Source organism: Clytia hemisphaerica, unplaced genomic scaffold (genome assembly GCF_902728285.1).
Source record: "Clytia hemisphaerica strain Z4C2 unplaced genomic scaffold, Clytia hemisphaerica genome assembly, whole genome shotgun sequence".
NCBI lineage: Eukaryota > Metazoa > Cnidaria > Hydrozoa > Leptothecata > Clytiidae > Clytia > Clytia hemisphaerica.
The window spans coordinates 684446-705863 of record NW_027103748.1 but is presented as its reverse complement, the minus strand read 5'-3'; the positions used below and the strand labels follow the sequence as shown (position 1 = coordinate 705863).

The 21418-nt window shown below is 32.8% G+C and overlaps 2 protein-coding genes and 4 long non-coding RNA genes across 6 annotated transcripts; 3 read left to right on the top strand and 3 right to left on the bottom strand.

The window, feature by feature from the left end:
• Positions 1-774: 774 nt before the first annotated feature.
• Positions 775-2188, bottom strand: LOC136805439 (uncharacterized). The gene is made up of 4 exons (XM_067062021.1): positions 2098-2188; positions 1465-1590; positions 1191-1237; positions 775-887 (listed from the first exon to the last, which is right to left on the bottom strand). The coding sequence occupies exons 1-4, from the start codon at positions 2186-2188 to the stop codon at positions 795-797; spliced, it is 357 nt and encodes a 118-aa protein (XP_066918122.1). The 3' UTR covers positions 775-794.
• A 134-nt stretch (positions 2189-2322) lies between these two features.
• LOC136805450 (uncharacterized) lies at positions 2323-3156 on the bottom strand. The gene is made up of 4 exons (XR_010846400.1): positions 3075-3156; positions 2808-2836; positions 2624-2674; positions 2323-2383 (listed from the first exon to the last, which is right to left on the bottom strand). It is a non-coding gene; the product is annotated as an uncharacterized lncRNA (long non-coding RNA).
• Positions 3157-3529: 373 nt separating this feature from the next.
• On the bottom strand, positions 3530-5917 carry LOC136805438 (uncharacterized). The gene is made up of 5 exons (XM_067062020.1): positions 5827-5917; positions 5186-5325; positions 4717-4852; positions 4268-4312; positions 3530-3606 (listed from the first exon to the last, which is right to left on the bottom strand). Exons 1-5 carry the CDS (start codon positions 5873-5875, stop codon positions 3530-3532), a joined length of 447 nt encoding a protein of 148 aa, XP_066918121.1. The 5' UTR covers positions 5876-5917.
• Positions 5918-8807: 2890 nt separating this feature from the next.
• On the top strand, positions 8808-9338 carry LOC136805449 (uncharacterized). Its single transcript, XR_010846399.1, has 3 exons — positions 8808-8890; positions 9020-9126; positions 9254-9338. It is a non-coding gene; the product is annotated as an uncharacterized lncRNA (long non-coding RNA).
• Positions 9339-9377: 39 nt separating this feature from the next.
• On the top strand, positions 9378-9885 carry LOC136805448 (uncharacterized). The gene is made up of 3 exons (XR_010846398.1): positions 9378-9410; positions 9552-9627; positions 9800-9885. It is a non-coding gene; the product is annotated as an uncharacterized lncRNA (long non-coding RNA).
• A 268-nt stretch (positions 9886-10153) lies between these two features.
• Positions 10154-10811, top strand: LOC136805447 (uncharacterized). The gene is made up of 3 exons (XR_010846397.1): positions 10154-10286; positions 10492-10595; positions 10709-10811. It is a non-coding gene; the product is annotated as an uncharacterized lncRNA (long non-coding RNA).
• Positions 10812-21418: the final 10607 nt, after the last annotated feature.

Genomic DNA, 21418 nt, shown 5'->3' with positions numbered 1-21418 from the left:
AATGAGTTAAAATGCAGAAAATGTTACATACGTTAGGAAAAGAAACTTTTGCGAAATGTCCAAAGTACGAAAGTTTTCTTTTGTGACATGCGAATATAGATACCAAGAAAATTCACAATAATTGCCAACAAACAAATGATTACCAAGAGTTAGTAGAGACAAAAAGCAACTTACGGAAAATAGCATGCTTAATATGAGGAGGAATTATGGTGTGAGTGTCGGTCTCCTCCTCCTCCACAGTCAGACGTGTCTGTGTTTGATGGGTAAAGAATCTTAAGATAAAAAAAGTAGACTGTTTCCGTTAAAAAAGCAGTCACATTCCAAACTGTATATAAAAATTATTATAAATTTTTCCCAATGCAATTAAATGGCTTTAATGAGTAATCAAGAACATTTTTTAGTAATAGGCTTAAATTACAAAGATTTTTAATTTAAAATCTGCAAGACTTTTTTATTGACAGATGTATAATATCCATACAGCAATTTAAGCAAAGTAAAGTAGTAACCTTCTAATCAAATAAGGAAGGCAATCATTTGCAAGAAGCTTCAACAGAGCAACACAAAGGGTTTCATGCATGACCATCACTCCAGTGCCTGGAGATAATTCAACCATTTGTGGCGGTTGTTGTGGCGGTTGCTGTTGTTGTTGTGGTTGCTGCTGTGGTTGTTGCTGTTGAAGTTGTTGCTGTAGTCCTTGATTCTAAATTGACAATAGGTTTATAATAGCATGTCCCATTAAAGTACATTAATATCTGGTCGACTTTCAGTAGACAATTGAACCTTATGTAAAAGATCTAAGGTATATTTCTACTACTTACACTCTGATTCAAGATGCGAACTTGCTCCTTCAGGTTTTCATTTTCCTCATTTGCTTTGATAATGGCAGTCTAAATTAGAGGGGAATAAAAACAGTATCTAATATAAAACTTGTACAAAGCGTCCTCCCCTTTTTTACTGGAGGGTCTGGAGATATCCACACAAAAATAGCTTTTACTCATTATGACAGATAAACATTGCCAATAACACCTTCAAGTTAATGTTAGTACAAAATTTATTTCATTTCCATTGATCTTTTTTATAAAGGTCATTCACATATCATAATTTTGTAAATTTTCTGATTCGCAAAGGTCCATGGAAGTTTCTTCCCTAAAGAAAAAAGTTTTAAATTTTTGAATGAAAAATATCCATACTGTTTGTTCTGTGGTTACCGTGTCTTTATCATTCAATTGTTGTTCATCTAAAGACAACAGAAATAATACACAGGTGCATATGTCTCAGATTTGTTTTGATTGGTTTTAGAAAAGTTTACAGTTATAAAGTGAATAATTCGCTAGCATATTTAAAACATTATACTGTGTAAAATAGCCATTTAATTAAATGGCTGTAAATGCTTTTTCATATTTCCACAGTGTTGCTTTACTTGATAAAATGTTTCAAAAAATGCAGTGTAAAATGTTTACTCACAATTTTGAATGGTGTTCTTCAGCTTAAAGATCTGAACATCCTTTTGCTCACAATCTACACACGAAGTGACACCAAGGCTCCTTGCAATGCCAAAACCAATACCAGAGAGTCTTGAGCTAGGTGAACCTAGAGAAAAATTATAAAATTTGTTGTTTTTATCAAGCTAAACATTGAGTATTATTCCTACTTTCATGGCAGTATTTCTTTCCCTTTTGTTTTTACATTTCTAAAATTAATCATTATAATTTCTTATTTTGGAAAGTATATCATACTTCAGCTAGACGTCTCTACTGAAAAAAACAAGTTTGTCCTTAATTGTCGGTCGCAAACAAAAATTACATGCTTCTAAAAAAAGTGTGTCTGTAACAGTCTGGAATTGTTTTTTGTTTATTGTGCATATAAATAACAATACATTTTTTTGAATTCCAGACATATCTGATCTTTTATTTGTGATGGACAAATTAAAAAAAAACTTGTTTTATTCAGTGAACACCCAGCTTTTGGTGGTCAACTGTCTAGAGTACTTTCTAGTTTATCTTTAGATTTCATGAGTAAAAAGCTACAGGTTTATTGGGTAAATAATAACAAATTTTATTTCTTTAATATGGAGATCTTGTAAGAACAAGCTATTACCTCCTGGTAGAGATGGTGGACTGCTAGCAGATAAGCTAGAATGGAGCGATTTATGTATAGTTGGACTGAAAAAGATACAAAGTAGTAACATCACTCAATCATAAGTAAAACAGGATTAACCAAATTAAATATAAAAGCAAGTTGATAGAGAATTCAAAATTCCTTAAAGTTTTTATGTTACGAACTCAGACATCCTGCACATTTTATAACAATAATAAACAATACTTTTTATTATTATTATTGTATGATTCATCATTAGCATCATCACGGTTGTTAATTCCTTTCTCTGTAAATAGTGTGTTAGTAAATACAAATTAGTTGATTAGTTTGATTTTGGATTTAAAATTTGAAAAGGGGGTTGCTTCATACTGTATGCTTTGATCAATTTTCTATATTAGCTCTCATGCGCAGAAGCTAGATTTCCACTGAAAGTGGACAAGAACAGAAAGATTAGTCAGATAACACTGGACAAGCAATTGCATCTCTAATAATCAATAATATTTTCTTAAAAATAAACAGGTTGTACCTGTTGTTGGAGTCTTTGGAATGGGTTGTAGTTCCATAGCGTAAGATTGTTCTGAAATAAAACATTGTTTTATCAGAGGCGCGTATTATTTCAAAAATATAATTATGTGGCTTTATTTGCACCACAATAAAGAATATCTTATTATTCATTTGCAATGGTAAAATTTGAATAAATAAGGAATTACCTTTTGATGGCAAGTTTGTGGGGTATATTCTGAAAAATTAAAATGTATCATTCAATCATCATCCTTCCTCAATCTTTATACAGAAATAGTCTTGCCAAAGTTGCAGAACATTATCTTCATTAAGTTCCTATCAAAATTTATTGGACATCTTCCAGATTCATGCTCCAGACAGTCAACAACCGGAAAGGTTATTTTTATTTGATAGGGCAGGGGGAGGCTATTCTTCCTTTAGGCTACGCTGTAAATGTTTTGATTTGTATTTCTTACCTGTTTAATTCCACAAGTTTGCGGTTGACTTGGGCCTCTTTCTTAGCCTGCTCATCTTGCTTTTTCCTTTTTTTTATCTCACTTTCTTCTGTATCTGAAAAAAGTATAAATATATCTAATCGTTTTTAGGAGAAATTTCTTCAATTTAAATAAATCCTAAGTTGAAAATTTATTACAAATTTGATAGCTTCTTTTTTCAATTTTCAAATATTGTGAATTATGCGATACAGTAGCATATTAGAATATACTGTACAAAATCAACAATGCAAATTTCTATTTACCAGTATTTGTCTTGATATGGTTCTTACTGGCACTACCTAAAGATTCAATGAATGTGATACTATTATTTGTGTTTTTTTAAACCTCACAGAATTCTGATCTTATCATTATCCCACAGTACATTATCTTTTTTATCCCATTTTCAATTTCAATCACAGTTTAATTTTGAAAACGTTTTAATAAATAATGATCAAATTGAAGAAAATGAATTCACCTTGCTTCTTCTTGGGTTTTTTTTCTGAGCTCTCTCTTCCTGTAGAAATGAACGAAATGTTATCAAAATAAAAACCACTAAAAATCTAATTCAATATATAGTATGAGACAGATGGCAGTTATATGTATATAAAATTTCAAGAAAAGGCAAAATACAAGCCGATTGCACATTTTACATATCCATTAACTAAAAATATTCACAAAGCTGCCTCTGCATTTTTACCAATTACCTTTTTTAGTTTTGGATTCATCACTGTTTGGTGTTTCTATATATATATGTAATGAAAAAAGATAGACATTAGCTTAAAACCTTACTCTCATGTGCTGAATAAACAGCCTCTCCATTTGTTAATTTTTTCCAACCATCGGACCTTATTAGGACATGTTTATTAATTTTGAAAAAAATATTTTGACTGACAAAGGAAAGTTCCTTCATTCAGCTTCATTCTTCTTCAATTAGGCTATTTTAGCCTATTTTTGCCCTTTGTCAGTGTTTTCAGAAGAAAGTTTTCCAAACCCCCCTGCTTATTATATTATGATCTTCAGAAAATTTCCAACCCCTTTGTTTAGCCATTTGTATTTATTGCTTTATGTTACTGAATTAGGATAGAAACCTATGGGAAGTTGATAGTGAATTACTACAACCTGCCTAAAATAATATATCCCACTGAGACAGGGTTGTAAGGAAAATATGCACAAACTGTTATTTTCTTTATTTGGATCATGGGTAGTGCTGCGTTCGTCGTCTGAAAAAGAAATGAAGTCGGTAACTTGGTAGCCGAGGCATACAATCACCACTCCTGTATTTCAAAAAGTGTATGTGTGAATAAGCCTTTTAGAGGTTAAAAAATCCTATTTGCTTTGTGTTTGTTTTTAAAAGGCAGGTCTCCTACAGTTCTGAAAGAAATATGGAGAGTATGATACCCAGAGGGTCACTCGACTTCAGAATCAGTGATCCTGCGCTTTAAAAGAAAATCCAACGTTCCATATGCAAGCAAAACGCTGACAAAAAAGTAATGTTTTACCTCAAAATTAAGGAATGGGGTTTATCAGTGGTGAGAGCAACATTTTTTACTTATACATAGCACCACAACCATATATATATTATTAGATATATTGAAGTATATAACACATTTAATTTGATATATACCTTTCTTTCTTCTTTTAACTGTATTGCTGAGTTTGTTCACAGTGGCAGGATAGTATAGGCCATCATCATAGTAGGCAAAAGCAGTAAGGCCTTCTGAAATTTTATCCAACGGGACTTTCATGCTATTTGGGACAACCTAAACGGGAAATTATAAAGGGGCATTGACTTTTTGAATGGCAGCTTAACATCTGAAAATCTTCCAATGCTAATGCTGCAAAAAGTCCTGCTGTAAAAAAAGCACCAACATTAAGCTGAAACTAAAAGATGTCTTGACTAGATTTATCAAACAGAGACAATATCATCATCTATTAGGGTCCTGGAATTTATACTGTTTGGGTGACTGCACCATTTATATCATAGAGACCCTTTTCGGTGTGTATACTGGTACCCTCATGTTGTGTTGTGATGTGAAACATAACAACAACCATTTAAAAAAATTAAAAAATCCAGTAAAAAAAATATTCCTTACATTAAGTCCTGTTGTGTGCCCAAGATCATTTGCTGGAAATGATGTTATTGGTTGCGTGGACTTCAGAAAGTTGAAAAAATTAACATCAGCAACTTTTACCAGCCCATCTTGATACAAGACAGTGGCAAGTGTACCAGAATCTATGAAATTAGATATTAGACAGAGATATAATTCGCAGCATTTTGACTTTGTTTATCATTACATGCGCCATTTTGGGGTCGCGGTTGTTTTGGCTGCTGGCAGATTCCTCTCCACTCCAAAAATGGATGGAAAAATTGAAACCCGAAAATTTTTACAACCGACCGAACGACCGACTTACTTTTTAGACCCAATGAGGACGCAAAAAAATGAAGATATTTATGATTGCCGCATTATATATAGAGGAGGGGGAGGTCAGGGTTAGATAGGGGTGGTCAGGATTAGGCAAACCTGACAGTAGATATTAATTGTGATAAAATGACTTTTCATATAACTATATTTCAAGTCTTGAAAAGCTTACTTTTTGTATCTCACAAGCACTCACATGAATAATGATGCAATAACCACAGCATTAATAATAAAGTGCTGTATTATTATATTAATAATAAAGTGCTGTATTATTATATAAATCTCACAAAACAACATGAACACAATAGTTGTACCTTCCAATAGATCTAATCTCTTCTTGACAACAGTTCTCTTTGATGACATGATATCAATTATTATCCAATTAAATAATGATTATGAATTATGACAGCATTTCGTGCACGTTTTCCCAGATCAATGATAAGAAAAGTCAAATGGCGGGAATCAGCGTCAAATTTACGGGAGACGAATATACAACAAGCCAGTCCTTTTCCAGTCCCATATCTATCGTTTACCGTGAGAAAAACTTGCTCTTCTCCTTTATAACTATTTCTTAAAAATCGATTCAAAAAGAGAGCGAAATCAATAAAATTATTAGCGAAGGAGAGCAGATAAAGATGGTAGGCAGAAAAGTGTTTAATCAAGACTACATATTTTTACTTCAACAAACTGGCTATAACAGCTATAACGATTTGATTAATTTAAAGGAGAATTAATGCCTGGATGATGGAAAAAGGTGATAGGAAAAGAGCTTTTTCAAATTTTTTGGAGTGCAATCCGCAGAAGACATTAAATGGATTAAACAGCAAATTAGTTAGAATCACTCCATCATCAGTATCTGAAACAACAACATCCCCATCGTGTTCTGGTGAAGAAGAAAAAAGTACAAGACCTGCTGATAGCAAATCTGCTAGTAGTTACAACAAAGACAAAAATCTGAATGATGATGATGCTGATAGTGTATGTTTCTCATTGGAACAAGTCCCACCCACAAACCAAATTGAAGAAAGTAGAGAGGAGGAACAGAAACAACACTTATCTAACGAACCTTCGTCAGTCTCATCTACCAATCCATTATCAATATGGTCAAAAGATATTTATACCGTGAATGATCAGACATTGGATGAATACAATAACAAGACCTTTCATAGTAAGTGTAGTTCTAAAATTAAATTATCACATAAAATACAATATGTATTATCTTTGTGATCTTAAACGTAAAATATACAGATATAAATAGTAGGTATTGAAAGATAATAATATTAAAACTTAAGCATAAGCCTGCTGCAAAGTGTTTGTTTTTTATATTCTTTTCTTAAATTGAAGCCAGAAATCCTAAGCCTAAGTAATGTGTCCTTGATGTTTTTATACTGAAGAAGAAGTAATTTTTCGACAACAAAATCATAAAGCAAAAAGGAAAGACACATTACTTTAATTTCTTACCATCAACAGCTGAAACTTTTATCCTTTCCCTGCCAAACATTAGAACTTTATTATCTCCATAATTTTTTAGTAGAAAAAATTTATCCCATTTAAATTAAAAATGTAAAATATTATTTTCTCTTCAACAGATTTTACTTTTGACGAACAAGATGACGCATATGATAACGATGATTTTGATGAATTTTTTGAGAGCCAACAAATAACAGTGGATGAACCAATTTGCAAGGGAACTAATATGACCCTTCAAAATTCTTTGTTGCTTCATCTTGCTTTTGCTAGGAGACATAATTGACTAAAGCTGCTCTAAAAGATTTACTTCACCTTACCAGTCTTCACCTTCGCAAGCCGAATAAATTTCCTCAAAGTATTCAACAGCTTCATGCAAGTCTTGCATCACAAGAAAGCGATATTACAAAATGTTTCTATTGTAAAAACTGTTATTGCAACATTGAAGATAAAGATCAAGTTACGTGTGATAGTTTTGGCTACAAGGAATTTGGCCATTTCATAATCAACTCGATAGAAAATCAACTCAGTAAAATTTGCAAAAGTATGATCATCAAATTATATCTTAATTCAAAATCTGTTCCTAAATTACTTGTCCACTCTATTAAGGTTTTGTCCTTTATTTTTATATGAGCTTTTGACAACTTGTTTTTTAGCATTTAAGTATTTGTTTGATCAAATGTTGTTAATTTTTAAATCCCAATAGGACCAGGATTCAAGGAATGCTTGATAAAACCAGCCTTAAATACAACGTCTGTTCTGAAAGATGTCGGCGATGCAAGAACATACCAAGAGCTAATCAAGCAGGGGTATTTCAAACAAGATGGACTCAATCTAACATGTCAAATGAATACAGATGGAGTTAGCCTCTTTAACAGCAGTTCCTTTTCTGTTTGGCCTGTTTATCTTAAAATCAATGAACTACCACCATTGTTCAGGTAAAAACTTTTTTATAAATTTTTTTACTGAATGATCAGAAAGGGGTTGGATTTGAAGGTTGTGTGGATGTTGTAATTACTATGTGTCTTCTAAGCCAATAGATTAGATATCTTGAATTGGGAATTGAAATTATTTTTATTGTTTTTAAGCATTCTAAAATTGAAACTTTTAGGAAAACCAAAAAGAATAGAATCATTGCTGGTTTGTGGTTTGGCTATGAAAAACCATTTATGAGAACATTCCTTCGCCCTATTGTAGAAAGTCTGAAATCTCTAGCTGTTGAAGGTAAATCAAAATAGACTTTCATATATCGTGTAAAACCACTTTGAAAATTGTGGAGCGGGCCCTGTACACTATTATGTATTTTTTTGTTGAATGTTTTATGATAACATGAAATAAATAATAAATTAATTTGTAATAATACCCATTTTTTAGGAACTTCTATGGAATATTTTAATGGCCAAAAAGAGATTGTCAGAATATTAGTTATTGGAGGACTGTTTGATCTTCCAGGTATGAAAATTTATACAGGAATAGATAGTAAATTCATTTATCCTTTATAATCTTGATATAATGATTGATTATCATGGCGGTGTCTTTGACACTGAAGGGCTGATAAAAAAAACAAGGATAGAGTTAACCAGCAAAATGAACAAACGAAAACTGAATGCTTTTATCACTATTTTAATCCACAGTATGTTAATCTATGAGCCAATCAAAACATTTTGTTTTAACATTGAGCTAGCATGAACTATAAATTTCATTTATTTTATTCTAGCTAAGTGCTTGGTGCAAGAAACAGTCCAGTTCAATGGATATTTTGGGTGCAGTTGTTGCGAAATCAAGGGTCAAAATGTGTCAACTTCCAAAAATGGTTCAAAAATTGCTTTCCCGTTCGAGGAAGAAGTGAAGTAAAGGGACTGGAAAAGGACCCTTGCTCAAGCCTCTGTTGCTCTTGAATCTCAAACCACAGTATGACTTTTCTTTGTATTATACTGTATATATATTAGCTTCTTGCTTATTAAAATGTAAGCGCTTGTATATTTAAAATACTAAAAACTTGTGCTTCATGAAATTACCCCAAACTCTTTATTTTTTCAGGTTAATGGTGTTCGAGGATATTCAATATTGGGTGAACTACCTTTTGTCGATGTCATTTGGAACATTCCATTTGACTACATGCATGGTACCTTTCTTGGAGTTGCTAGGTTAGTTATGCCATCTGTCTTATCATTTTTTCTAACTTTATAAATGTTTGAAGAATTATTATTCCTTCCATTCCAACTTGTGTGTATTTAATTACTTGGTCTATTTCAAACCGTTTTAATTTTTTAGATCGCTCACAAGACTTTGGTTTGATACTTCTCACTCTAAAGAAGAATGGTATCTGGGGAAATACATCAACACACTTGATCAAAAGCTACTGAAAGTCCAGCCTCCTGATGAAATTTCACGCCTCCTCGAAGTCTTTCCCATCGCAATTACTATAAAGGTACACATATTGTGCTTACTCAAAAAAATTAGAAAGCTATGCACAAGTTTTAAACAATTTCTTTAGCACCTTTCTAGTAACTGTGAGCATAACATAGATTAAAGTAAACAGACATCTGTAGCACTTGTTTTGTTATTTTAGCTAATGAATACAGAAATTGGGTGATGTACTACAGCCCAATCCTATTGAAAGGTTATCTGCCTGACAAATTTTACAGGTAAGGAAATAAAATTTACTACGTAGGTATTTATTATGCATGAAAGTTTTAATGCTTCTAATATTTTTACCTTGAAAGATCATTCTGTTTATGCCTTGTGAAACGATCAATTACAAGAAATGTCAGATTTATTTTTCCAAAAGATTAATGGTATTGTTTTCATACATTTCAGTCACTACTTGCTTCTGGTAAATGGTATTTTCCTTCTCCAAAAAGAAGAAGTCAGTTATTCTGAAATAGATCTTGCCGAAGAACACCTGCATTTGTTTTGGGGCAGAATGGATTTGTTGTATGGTAGTTATCATATTTTCAACATTTTTGTAATCTATAAGCCTATACACTTTGAATGATAATCATTCATGGATATTAGATCTTAATAAATTTTGTAATTTAACTATTTGGACATGTGGTCTGAATCGAAAAATTAGCCTCTACCACTGTTAAAGGCAAGATTTTAAAGTATATACTAAAAATTAGATTTTAAATTTTTTATTCTAGGAACAGGGGAATGCAAAGCAAACACTCACAATGTATCCCATTATGGAGAACAAGTCCGAATCAATGGACCCCTATGGGCATCAATGTCTGGATTCAACTATGAGAATTGGAATTCAGACTTTAAGTATCTATTTCATGGAACACAACATGTTGAGCAACAGGTTAGGGAACAACAGTGTATGTAACAGTGGCATTTTTCATACCAAAAATATTCATGAGCTTTTTGAATTTAGAGGATGATATCTGGATTTATTTGGATTCGTTTATTGAATTCACATAACAAGAAGGGGATGAGGAAAAGATAACAAACAAAGAAATATCAATTTTTATTTCAGATTTTTTCTAAAGATATATTTTCCTTAACAGGTTATTCAGGCAGTGAATATGGATATGAGACTTGTGGAATGGGGATCCAATGTGTCAAGTTTCACACCAGAGGGAGAGTTCTTTCATAAATTGTGTGGAAACAAGTAAGATTTCTCTCTACATCTCTCTATAGTTATTTTGGATGATGTCCTTAAAACATTTTTAATCTTCTCTCTGAATTCCTACAAAATGTATTTATTTTATTTTTCAAATTTAGGAATATTTCAAATACTTCGAAAAACTGCTTCGGACCATTCATGAAAGTAAAACCTGAATCTGTGCTTTCATTTGAATGTGAAACTTGTGTCTCGAGCATGATTCAATGGTATGTGTAACTGTATTTTCATTTTCTTTTCATCAACTTTCTGTTTTTCAAACAAATTTTCCTTAACTTTTCTTTCTCTGTTTCATTACCAGGGATGAATTACTTGAATTTCAAAAGATTAAATTTGGGAATTTATACATCAAATCTGAGAAGTATGGAAGATCCTCAGCAAGGAAAAATAGCGCTGTGATTGTTAATTATCAAAAGCAAACTTTGCCAGGATTGGTCTTATTTTTCATGAAGGTACGAATAGTTTCATCAGATGGTAATTGATTTATACTAATGAAATTGGTAAACAATTAAGGTGGATGTTTTTAAAAATGTCCTAGTGGGTCAAAAAGTACTTATGAAGGTGAATTGACAGAAGAATTAATAAATCGTCAATTACTTATTAGGGGAAAGATGAGAATGTAACCCTTGCAGTAGTTGAGGTTTTAAAAGAAATGGAAAGTGATATATGTGGTGTTATGGACAAGAAAATTATCTCACTTAGTCATATCAAGGCTTTTAAAAGGTATAAACGTTTGATGTGACTAATTATAGGTTCCAATATTTTAAAAAATTAAGAGAAATTCAAATTCAGTACTTTGTTGTGAACTCTTTTTAATGTCAAAAACGACAAGTTGTGTTTATATTTACCTAATACCATCCTCTTTTCTTAGAACCGAGAAGAAAATTATTGTAAAAACAGAATCAATCAATGAAAAGAAGGTTTGTGTAGAACAAAGAAAAACTTATTATTTTATTGACTTTGTAAATAGGTTTGAAAGTGACTAGTTATGGTTACAGAGAAAGATAATATTTTTTATATCTTATATTAATTTCAAATCGTACTTTATAGATCTAAGTGGTTGTACTTTATCCGTACCAATTTCTGTGTGTATCTTATTTTGCGTATCTAGATGTAATTTTTCGCACATATTTTTTTGTGCACAAACCAAAACCTTCATTCCAAGCACAAGTAAAAATTTGCGATATAGTAGTATTTACTTTATATTTCTTGTATGGTTGTGAAACAATATTTTGCATGAACAGAAACTGGTGCACAATAGCGCAAAGATAAGTATGCATGAAAATAAGTACAAATAAAGTTGGTATATAAATATCATATTGTGGAGAGTATTTTAATATTTTGACGCCCCAGGAAAAATATAACTTGTCAATTTCTCTTATCTCATCGTTTGGATTTTGAGGAGATTCACTTTTTTACATATTGATCTGGAAGGTTCATGAACATTTTGTGATTTATATAACACTTTCTTTTTTTTCTTTTTCAGTAAACTAAAAAGAATAGTAGAACAATAAAAACATTAGAATTGCTGGCAATGACAAAAATGGTTTTGCAATGAACTTTACTCACAACAGTTCATGATAATTGAATGTGACTGTACAAGCATTACAGGTATTTTTTCTTTATTTGTAAAACCATTTCTGAATGTGCTTTAAATGGTTTTATTAATAAATATTATACATCAGTTTGTGTTATTGGCAATTATAAATATTTATACTGATACTTACACTGCATATATAATGCAATATATTATAATCCTTTCACTTTGGGTATCGTTTTTTAATGATTTTTTCTAAAAAGGTTTTAAGTTTTTATCATACCATTCTTCTTTCGAGAATTATATCTGAGACCAAAATATACAATGCCCTGAGTTTGTTTAAGGCCAATTTTTTGCATTTAGTGTGGTGTAGACAATTTTTAGAAACGTCAGTTATACCTCAAACATGGAATAATCTAGTGGATTATGTCTGAATGGCTACTTCTCAATGGCCTATCCTAAAACTTTTAGCTGAGATGAAACTCTGTTGGTAATAACTCACTGAATTATGCCTGAATTATTTCTGGATTATCTTTGCGAACAATAATCCAATGGATTATGTCTGAATTATGTCTGAAAAAAACTTATGGTTTGATAATCCATTGGAATATGCCTGGATTATATTTGAATGCAGTAGTGAAACTCATAATCCGTTGGATTATCATTCGATTATATCTGAATGGGCAGGTTTTATGGATTATCATCTGATTATCGTTGTATTATTTTTGAATTTTTCTGAATTTGTAAGGGTTACCAGATGAGTGCCATTATTGTAGTAGAAGAAGTATAAAGTAAAATTCAATCATCAATCAGTCAATATTTTTTTACCTCCAAACAAACCACCACAAAGAAAGTTCAAACTTTTTTTGATACTGACAGTCTCGCAGTGTTTCTTTTTTAGGAGTATTTGTGGATAAATCTAACCATGTTTTGCCTAAAAAAAAGAAACACTGTGAGACTGTCAGTCGTCAGTATCAAAAAAAGTTCGGAATCCAAACCAACAGAATGGAAACAAAACATCAACCAGAAAGGAATAATAAGAAGACTTCATCATCAACCATTTCTTGTGACAGTCACACAAAAGTCATGATCTAATTCAACTCTTTTCTTTAAGCATAAAAACCAAAGAAAAATTGCAAAAGAGCAACAGTTGTTGTACACTTCCCTAGTAGGAGGCGACTATCTAGCAGTCTAGTTAGTCTGGCAGCAGCAGTGTTTAATCATCATGTAGAAGGTGTAACTCTCTTTGTTGTTGAACCTGCAGAGACAACAATATTTTGTTGAACCTGCAGAAACAGCAATATTCTTGCCAGGATGATCCAAATAATGAATAATCAATGTCATTCCAATCCACACGCAAGCTGGCAAGAAGAGAATGTAGGTAGCTAATAGCAACCGGTTTAAATAAACAAACGCGCGGGAAAACGGGGAAAGCAAACCAATCATAGGAGTTCTCTTGCAGCAATATGAGGATTTAGTGCGAAAACGGAGCGATCTGAGGAAACACGAGATTTTGGTGTCATGTAGTCATACACGAACACTGAATTTTCAAAAAAGTTTAGCCATATAGGGACCAATTCATCAATGTTTAGAAAAAGGGGTTACGCGCGCTCCAGAACGCTTAAGTACGTTCCTCTACTCTGTTTGCATAGCAAAGACATGGGAGAGTGACAAAAACAAGCCGTTTTTGGTTTTCCCAGAGTATTTCCAGAATACTTTCAACACCAAAAGATTTCAGGACCCTATTTGAAACCACTTTTGAGATTTTAGCCTGAGAAAATTAGAGTTTAGCTCTAAATATCGCGTTTTAGTTGGAAATGCAATACCATAATGGCAGACTAGGGCAAATTTCTGACCCAAACCATTTTGATTCTCCCCGAGTATTTTCAGAATACTTTCAACACCAAAAAACTTCAGGACACCATTTGAAACCATTTTTGAGATTTTAGCCTGTGAAAATTGGACTTTAACTCTAAATATCGCGTTTTAGTGGGAAATGCAATACAATAATGGCAGACTTAGGCAAATTTCTGACCCAAACCATTTTGATTCTCCCAGAGTATTTTCAGAATACTTCCAAGATCCAAAGATTTCAGAACACCATTTGAAATCATTTTTGAGATTTTAGCCTGAAATAACCAAGTTTTAGCTTGAAATATTGGCATTTAGCATGAAAACTCAATTTCCAGGGCGCCATTATGGATTTATAGGAAATTTTTGAAAACTCAAAATTGATTTTTCCTGGAGCTTTCTCTGAAGTGTTTCATTGCTGAAAATTTCAAGTGTATACCTTAAAAGTTTAAAAGTTGTGGGTCCTCAAAAATGCTGCTTTCATGCATTTTGCTACCCAGAATCCGAGAAAATCAGCCTTTTTGCTTGAAATTGAAACATTGAGCGATCTCGCTGGGGTTATTTTGTCTTTTTGTGTTGAATATTAGTGCAAGACACCATTTACAAACCATTTTGACCCTTTACTGGGCTTTCATAGTCTTAAAATGGGCAAAAAATGCCTTTTTACTCATTTTTCGCTTTAGTGCGAATCAAAGACCCCCCTGGGGAATGCTGGATTTTTGACCTAGGAGGTTAAAAATTGCGTAAAATGTCTTACAATAGATTAAATTTTCACAAAAAAATACTACACTTTGAATTTTTTGACATCATGCTAAAAATGGGAGTTGACGATCTACCCTATTTCTACGCTGAAATCTGGACTTGCTTTTTTTTCAATTTTTATGCTGCCATTATGGATTTTCAGAATATTTCTAGATTTTCAAATTAACATTTTCTCAGAGTATTTTTGGTATACTTTCACTCCTGAAATTTTCAGATCTGTAGCAAAATTATTTAAAAAGTTATTTAAATTGGAAATAGCATTTTTTTGCGTTTTTCCCCCCAAAATCGGCCAAAAATAGCCTATTTTTACATTTTTCGAGCTAATTATCACTTCCATTCAACTTTTTTTGTTTTGTCTCAAAGGAATTTAACCTAAGAAATGCTTTCAAGGTGATTAGAGATGTTTTCAACCTAATTTAGGGCTTAAAGAGGCCAAAAATAGCCATTTTTCACTATTTTTGACGATAGTGCGAATCGGTACCCCCAGGGGGGAAACAACCAATTTTGGACTTCTGACCTTAAAAATTGTGCAAAATGTCTTGGAATAGGTTAAATTTTCACAAAAAAATACTACATCTTGAATTTTTTGACTTTGGGTTTTGACGCCACACCCTACGTAAATGTCACGAATTTAAGTTGCGAAGCGACCCAGAACCTCCTCGATTTGCAAGTTGCAAACAAAAAAATTGAATGACAAACAAACGTCGTATATTAAAGTAAGATGAAAACACTAGACACTCTCAGAGGATCTTGAATTTAAAGAGTTGTCGCAATAAACAGACTGTACCCTTATAATCATAAAGGTTGGTGAGTCCAGTCAAAACACAGATTTGATCTGTAGCGTCATGCTTCACCTTACACCTTTACTTTACAAAATGGAGAAAGTTTTACAATAAACCAAGGAAAATATCAAAATTTCTGAGAGATGAATTTTTTGGAATACTATCATGTGTAAAAATGCTGAAAAAAGGAAGAAAAGTTTAGTACAGACCTTTTGCTATATCCGCAATGTCATGTCTGAATGAATAAAAAACTCAAGCAGACTTATGATAATATTTAAAATCCACTTTAACTAATTATATATTAGTGAATTAATGTTTTAATGTTGAGTTTTTAATTATTTAATATGAAATCGTAAATAGCAAAAGGTCTATTTCCAAAATATAATTCTTTTAAATAAGGGACCACAAATACAGGAAGGCCTTCTGAAGAATATGGGTCATACCTGGTCAGCAAGTCAGTATATAATAAAACCAAATCTCTGAAAATCTAGGATCAGAAGGTCAAGATCTAAAAAATTTGTGACATTTTAAAGCACCAGACTTTTTCCTCTTTATTGATGAATGATATTTGTGTCATTTTCATTGTGATATTTTGAATTCATTTAAGTTTTGAGATGAATTTACAAATACATTTTAAAATTTTCAACTTCTTCAGTTGCAAATTCAATACTATTACTTTTCTATTTTGAAAAAATAGGGTCGGTCAGGCCTGCAGAACAATTAATTTGGTCTCGCCTAATGCCAAAAAGAAAAAAACTTTCAAACCAGGGAAACGATTTCATTCTTCCAAAAAAATGCAAAAAATGAAAATTCATGACAAAAGTATTTAGCGAATCAAGATTCGCTAAAATAATTCCAAAAAAAATCAAGATTTTCCTGCCTCGCTAATATACGCTAAAATTAATCTCGCTAAAAATTCTACGATTAAAGTAGCGCTTTTTAACGCAAACAATCTTAGAAAAATTACAGACGGAAAGCTTATTTGAACTAACACTGGATGATCCAATCGGCGACTAACGATGAATGTATAAAATGCTTTGAAAAATATTGGTAAAAAATCCGATAGATTTCCCACTTTCCGACTGAAAAGTGTTGGATTTTTAAGATAGAAAGTGAGTCGGTCGGACGACGCGAACACAACTTATTTGTGATCTACGCCTAAGTCATAATTCACGACAAAAGTTTTCCAAGTTTTAAACGCCCGATGAAAGAAATCACCAAATTCATGACAAAAGTTTTCCCCATTTTAAACGCATGCGAAGGAAAGTTCATAGTTCACGACAAAAGTTTTCCCCATTTAAAACGCATGCAAAATAAAAGTTAATAGTTACGACAAAAGTTTTCCCCATTTTAAACGCATGCAAAGGACAAGTTCATAGTTCACGACAAAAGTGTTCCCCATTTTAAACGCATGCAAAGGAGAAGTTCATAGTTCACGACAAAAGTTTTCCCCATTTTAAACTCATGCAAAATAAAAGTTAATAGTTACGACAAAAGTTTTCCCCATTTTAAACGCATGCAAAGGAAAAGTTCATAGTTCACGACAAAAGTGTTCCCCATTTTAAACGCATGCAAAGGAAAAGTTCATAGTTCACGACAAAAGTTTTCCCCATTTGAAACTCATGCAAAGGAAAAGTTAATAGTCCACCACAAAAGTTTTCCCCATTTTAAACGCATGCAAAGGAAAAGTTAATAGTTCACGACAAAAGTTTTCCACATTTAAACGCATGTGAAGGAAAAGTTTATAGTTTGCAATAAAATTTTGGTGTATGTGCGGTGATCTCCAATTGTCTACATCCATATTCAATGGGATTAGCTTACTTTTTCAGAAGTTAACGTTCTTCGTTGGTCATGTCCTGTGCTGTGAGCGTGATGTATATTCAATTTCAAGTTTCAAGTTTATTTTCGTTTTACGAGCTTGTTAAAAATGTATTCACGAAAACCATCAAGAGAAAAGAGGGCTTGGAGAACTGAATTAATAAAGAAACAAATATTTTGTCCCATGTTTTTCAGGGGCAAATGGTGAATTTCTCTGTTGTTCACGAGAATTCATATTTGAGATGGTGGATATTGAAAAACTTTGATTAATTTTTTGTTAGCTAATAAATTCAAATACAATGTATCGCGTTTTATAACTGAGAGTGATGATACATACAGCTACAGGTAAATATTCAAAATATATTTTGTATAAATCCCTTTTTTGCTTTTATTTGTTAGTTGTACAGTATACTGGTCTTTTGGGTGTTGCTAGCGCTAGCCTAGGTAAGTTAAGGCCAACAACCCTCAAGTTGGAAAATCAAGGGGCAATGTTGTAGATGAATGGCTATACAAAATTTTATACACTTCCCTTTGTCCTGTTGATTGGTGCTGCCCTGTCTATCTGTTTGTTTGGTGCTGTCTACTGTTGATGAGGTATGAAGAAATTTGACTTGAATACAAGCTTCTTTGCATTGATACTCAAAATTCTATATTCAATTATAACATAGAATATGGTCCTTGTGGAAATAGCTCGGAGGAGAAAATTCCACAAATTTCAACAGAAATTGCTTCGGTCATTGGTCATCGGTCCGCAACCACTGACCTTTATATAAAGGTCAGTGTCCGCAACTAGTCATCTTTACGTAACTAATGGTAACGGATGAGCATTTTTGAGCAATCTCATTATTTAAAATATAAAGCACTGAGGATCCTTCACTTGCGATCGGAGTGATCTGAGGATTTAAAAATTGATACGAAAATTGATGTCATGTAGTCATACACGAAGTCTGAATTTTGAAAGTGGTTGAGCGATATATAGGAACTTAGTCGACCGCGCGCACATTATACCAAAGGAGACGCGCTGCGCGCGTAACTATATCGCGCGCACATTTTACCAAACGAGATACGCGCTGCGCGCGCAATCAAAGATATTGTATACATGTGTGTGGCATGTAGCGATGGGGTAGAGTATTCCTTCAATTATCGGATTCAAAAATCGGGATTATATTGGAAAATCAGGGTAAACCCGAATTTTCACACAGTGATAAAAATTCCTGTATCCGCCCCTGTCGTTTATGCAAGAAACTATTAGCATACGGCATAGATGGTCCGATAATGTCTTGGGTAAAATCATTTTTAAATGGACGAACCCAATCAGTGAAAGTAAATAAATCTTTTTCGACAACGGATCGCGTGGTTAGTGGTATCCCACAGGGTAGTGTCCTTGGACCGTTATTGTTCCTTCTTTACATCAACAATCTTCCTGAATGAGTGATATCATCATTTATACTCCTCTTTGCTGATGACACCAAAATCTTCCAAGAGGTCAACACTATCGAAGACTCTATTTCCATCCAACAGGATATAGACGCGCTAGTCAAGTGGTCGAAAGAATGGTTATTAAATTTCCATCCCGACAAATGTCACGTACTAACTATTGGCAAATTCTTTGACATCAAGCATGCCTATCCATACTGTTTGGATGGAAATCAGCTAGAACATGTTTTTGAAGAGAAAGATCTTAGGATTGTGATCGACTCAGAACTTACATTCGAGGAGCATATTGCAAAGCAGGTAAAGAAGGCGAATTCAATTCTAGGAGTGATTAACAGGAGCTTTGAACATCTGAATCCATCCATCTTCCTAGTACTTTATACTTCGTTTGTCCGTTCGCACTTGTAGTATGCTCTGTCGGTATGGTCACCTAAACTTCGAAAATATGTTAATTTTATCGAGGGTGTACAAAGACGCGCCACAAGACTCGTGCCTATCTGCAAAGATATGTGCTATGAAGAACGCTTGCGCATACTTGGCCTCCCCACACTTGAATTCAGGAGACTCTTTTGTGATATGGTCCAAGTATACAAACATCTCCACTACTACGATAAAAATACTCTCCCAAGTAAATTATCGACTCGAACACGTCCGAACAGGAGACACAATGATGAGCTGATACCAAATTTTGGTAAAGATGGATTCCGAGGCGCACAAACCAACTCGTTCTTTTACAGGAGTATACCAAACTGGAATAGATTACCAAGATATGTTGTAGAGGCAAAGACTGTCAAAATCTTCAAAGAAAGACTCAACGAAGCTTGGAAAAAACATCCGAAAAGATTCGAGACAAGACAATTGTAATCAAGATCCGGTTCTCAGAGGCCCTCGTGTGCCTTGAACTTGTATACATTATTATTAAATTGTACTATTTTTTACAATTTTTTTTTCCAGGAGCTCCTATCGAAATGTCAATGACAACAGTACCTATACACCAAATTATGGAACAAATGGAGCAACCATCTACGTCAGGAATACAGAGAAAATCTACAAACCAAGGTTTGACTTTATACCTCTTTGAAAAAGTCTCGAATTCTTGGTGGAGAGTGTCCAGTGGAATGCCCTTCTTTTAAGTATAAAGTAATTGATGAAAGCATTTTCCCCAAAATGAACTTCCTTATTTGGTGTTTGGAGTTCATGAAATGAAAAAAATCTTTTTCAGATGAGGTGAATGTGGAAACTCTAATCTCAGGATTTATTGAGAGGAACTGGAATACTTCATATATCCATACATTCAATGAAAAGCAAAAGGACACAAGTCATGAAACACTTTATTTCAAAAGCAACAGAAATTACAAGCTGTTCTGATTGCCAGAAAAAACATCAGATAAAATCGATAAACATCAGCAAGCTGTCACCTCACATTGATAAGTTGATGGTTCCAGTTGAGGTCAGAATGCTGTCAATGAAGAGGGCAATGTTTGAAACTATTTATGGAAATAGTGATTTGTTACTTAACTGCTTGTACGCACAATGTCTTATTTGTGGGACGTTAATTTTGTTGGGACATTTCAACGATGTGTGTCAGAAAAAGCAAAAATTTGAGGCGTGATGCGTGATTTGGGCTATTTTTCGCTATTTTTTGCGTGATGACAAATTTTAGCGATTTTCGTGATGCGTGATGGAGAAAATATTTTTGCGTGATGGCGTGATTAGGGGTGCCGCTTGGGGGCCTCATATGAAATAAGAGGAAAAGGAATAAAAAAACAATGAAATTGTGTTTTTGTCATTTTGTCTTATTTATAGCGTGATTGCTGTTTTTAATGATTTTTTGAAATTTCGACATGGAAAAAAAGCCAGTTTTTTAAAAATAACTTTCGAACTACTTTTTCGAATTTAATGTATGATAGCTCAAAATTCAAGTTAAAGCATCTTCTATACAATAAAAAAAGAATGAACAAAAAATTTAAATCCTGAAGCTCACAATATCTCGACAAAGTTGTATACTTTTTTTTGGTGCACCCGGTATATTTTTTTAACAACTTTTTCTTCAAAATCCTTAATCCAAAGATGCTTGTAAGGTTGCTTATAGATTTTCAAGCTTTTAGAATGGATGAAAAGCATATTTATGTATCTTTCAACCATTTTATAATGAACCGTAAAGGCATTTTTCAAAGATTTATTTATTTATTTTTTTTTTTTTATTTTCCGATTTATTTAACGTTGGTGTTACATAGTTATAATTAAATACTAATTTAGACCAACTATTGACAAAAATGATTATATGAAAAGATAATTTCTATAAAACTATATAATAAAGTGACACTATAAGTTTTTAGGTACATATTTTACAAAGGCAAATATTTGTTAGGTTTATTTCATTTAGTGAGGATTTAAATGAATCGATGGAAGGCTTAAGCTTAGTATTTTCGGGAATTTGATTCCAAAGTAAGCTTCCACGAAATAAAAAGGATTGTGTTCCGAAACGATGGGAGTTAGCCTTGGGTATTGACATCAAGACTTTGTTTCGCAAATCAAACTTAATTATTTTTGATTTATAGACCTGCTGCATGAATTCAGGATTTTTTCTCAGATTTGAAAACCTCACAAAGTAAGAAGCGAAGATG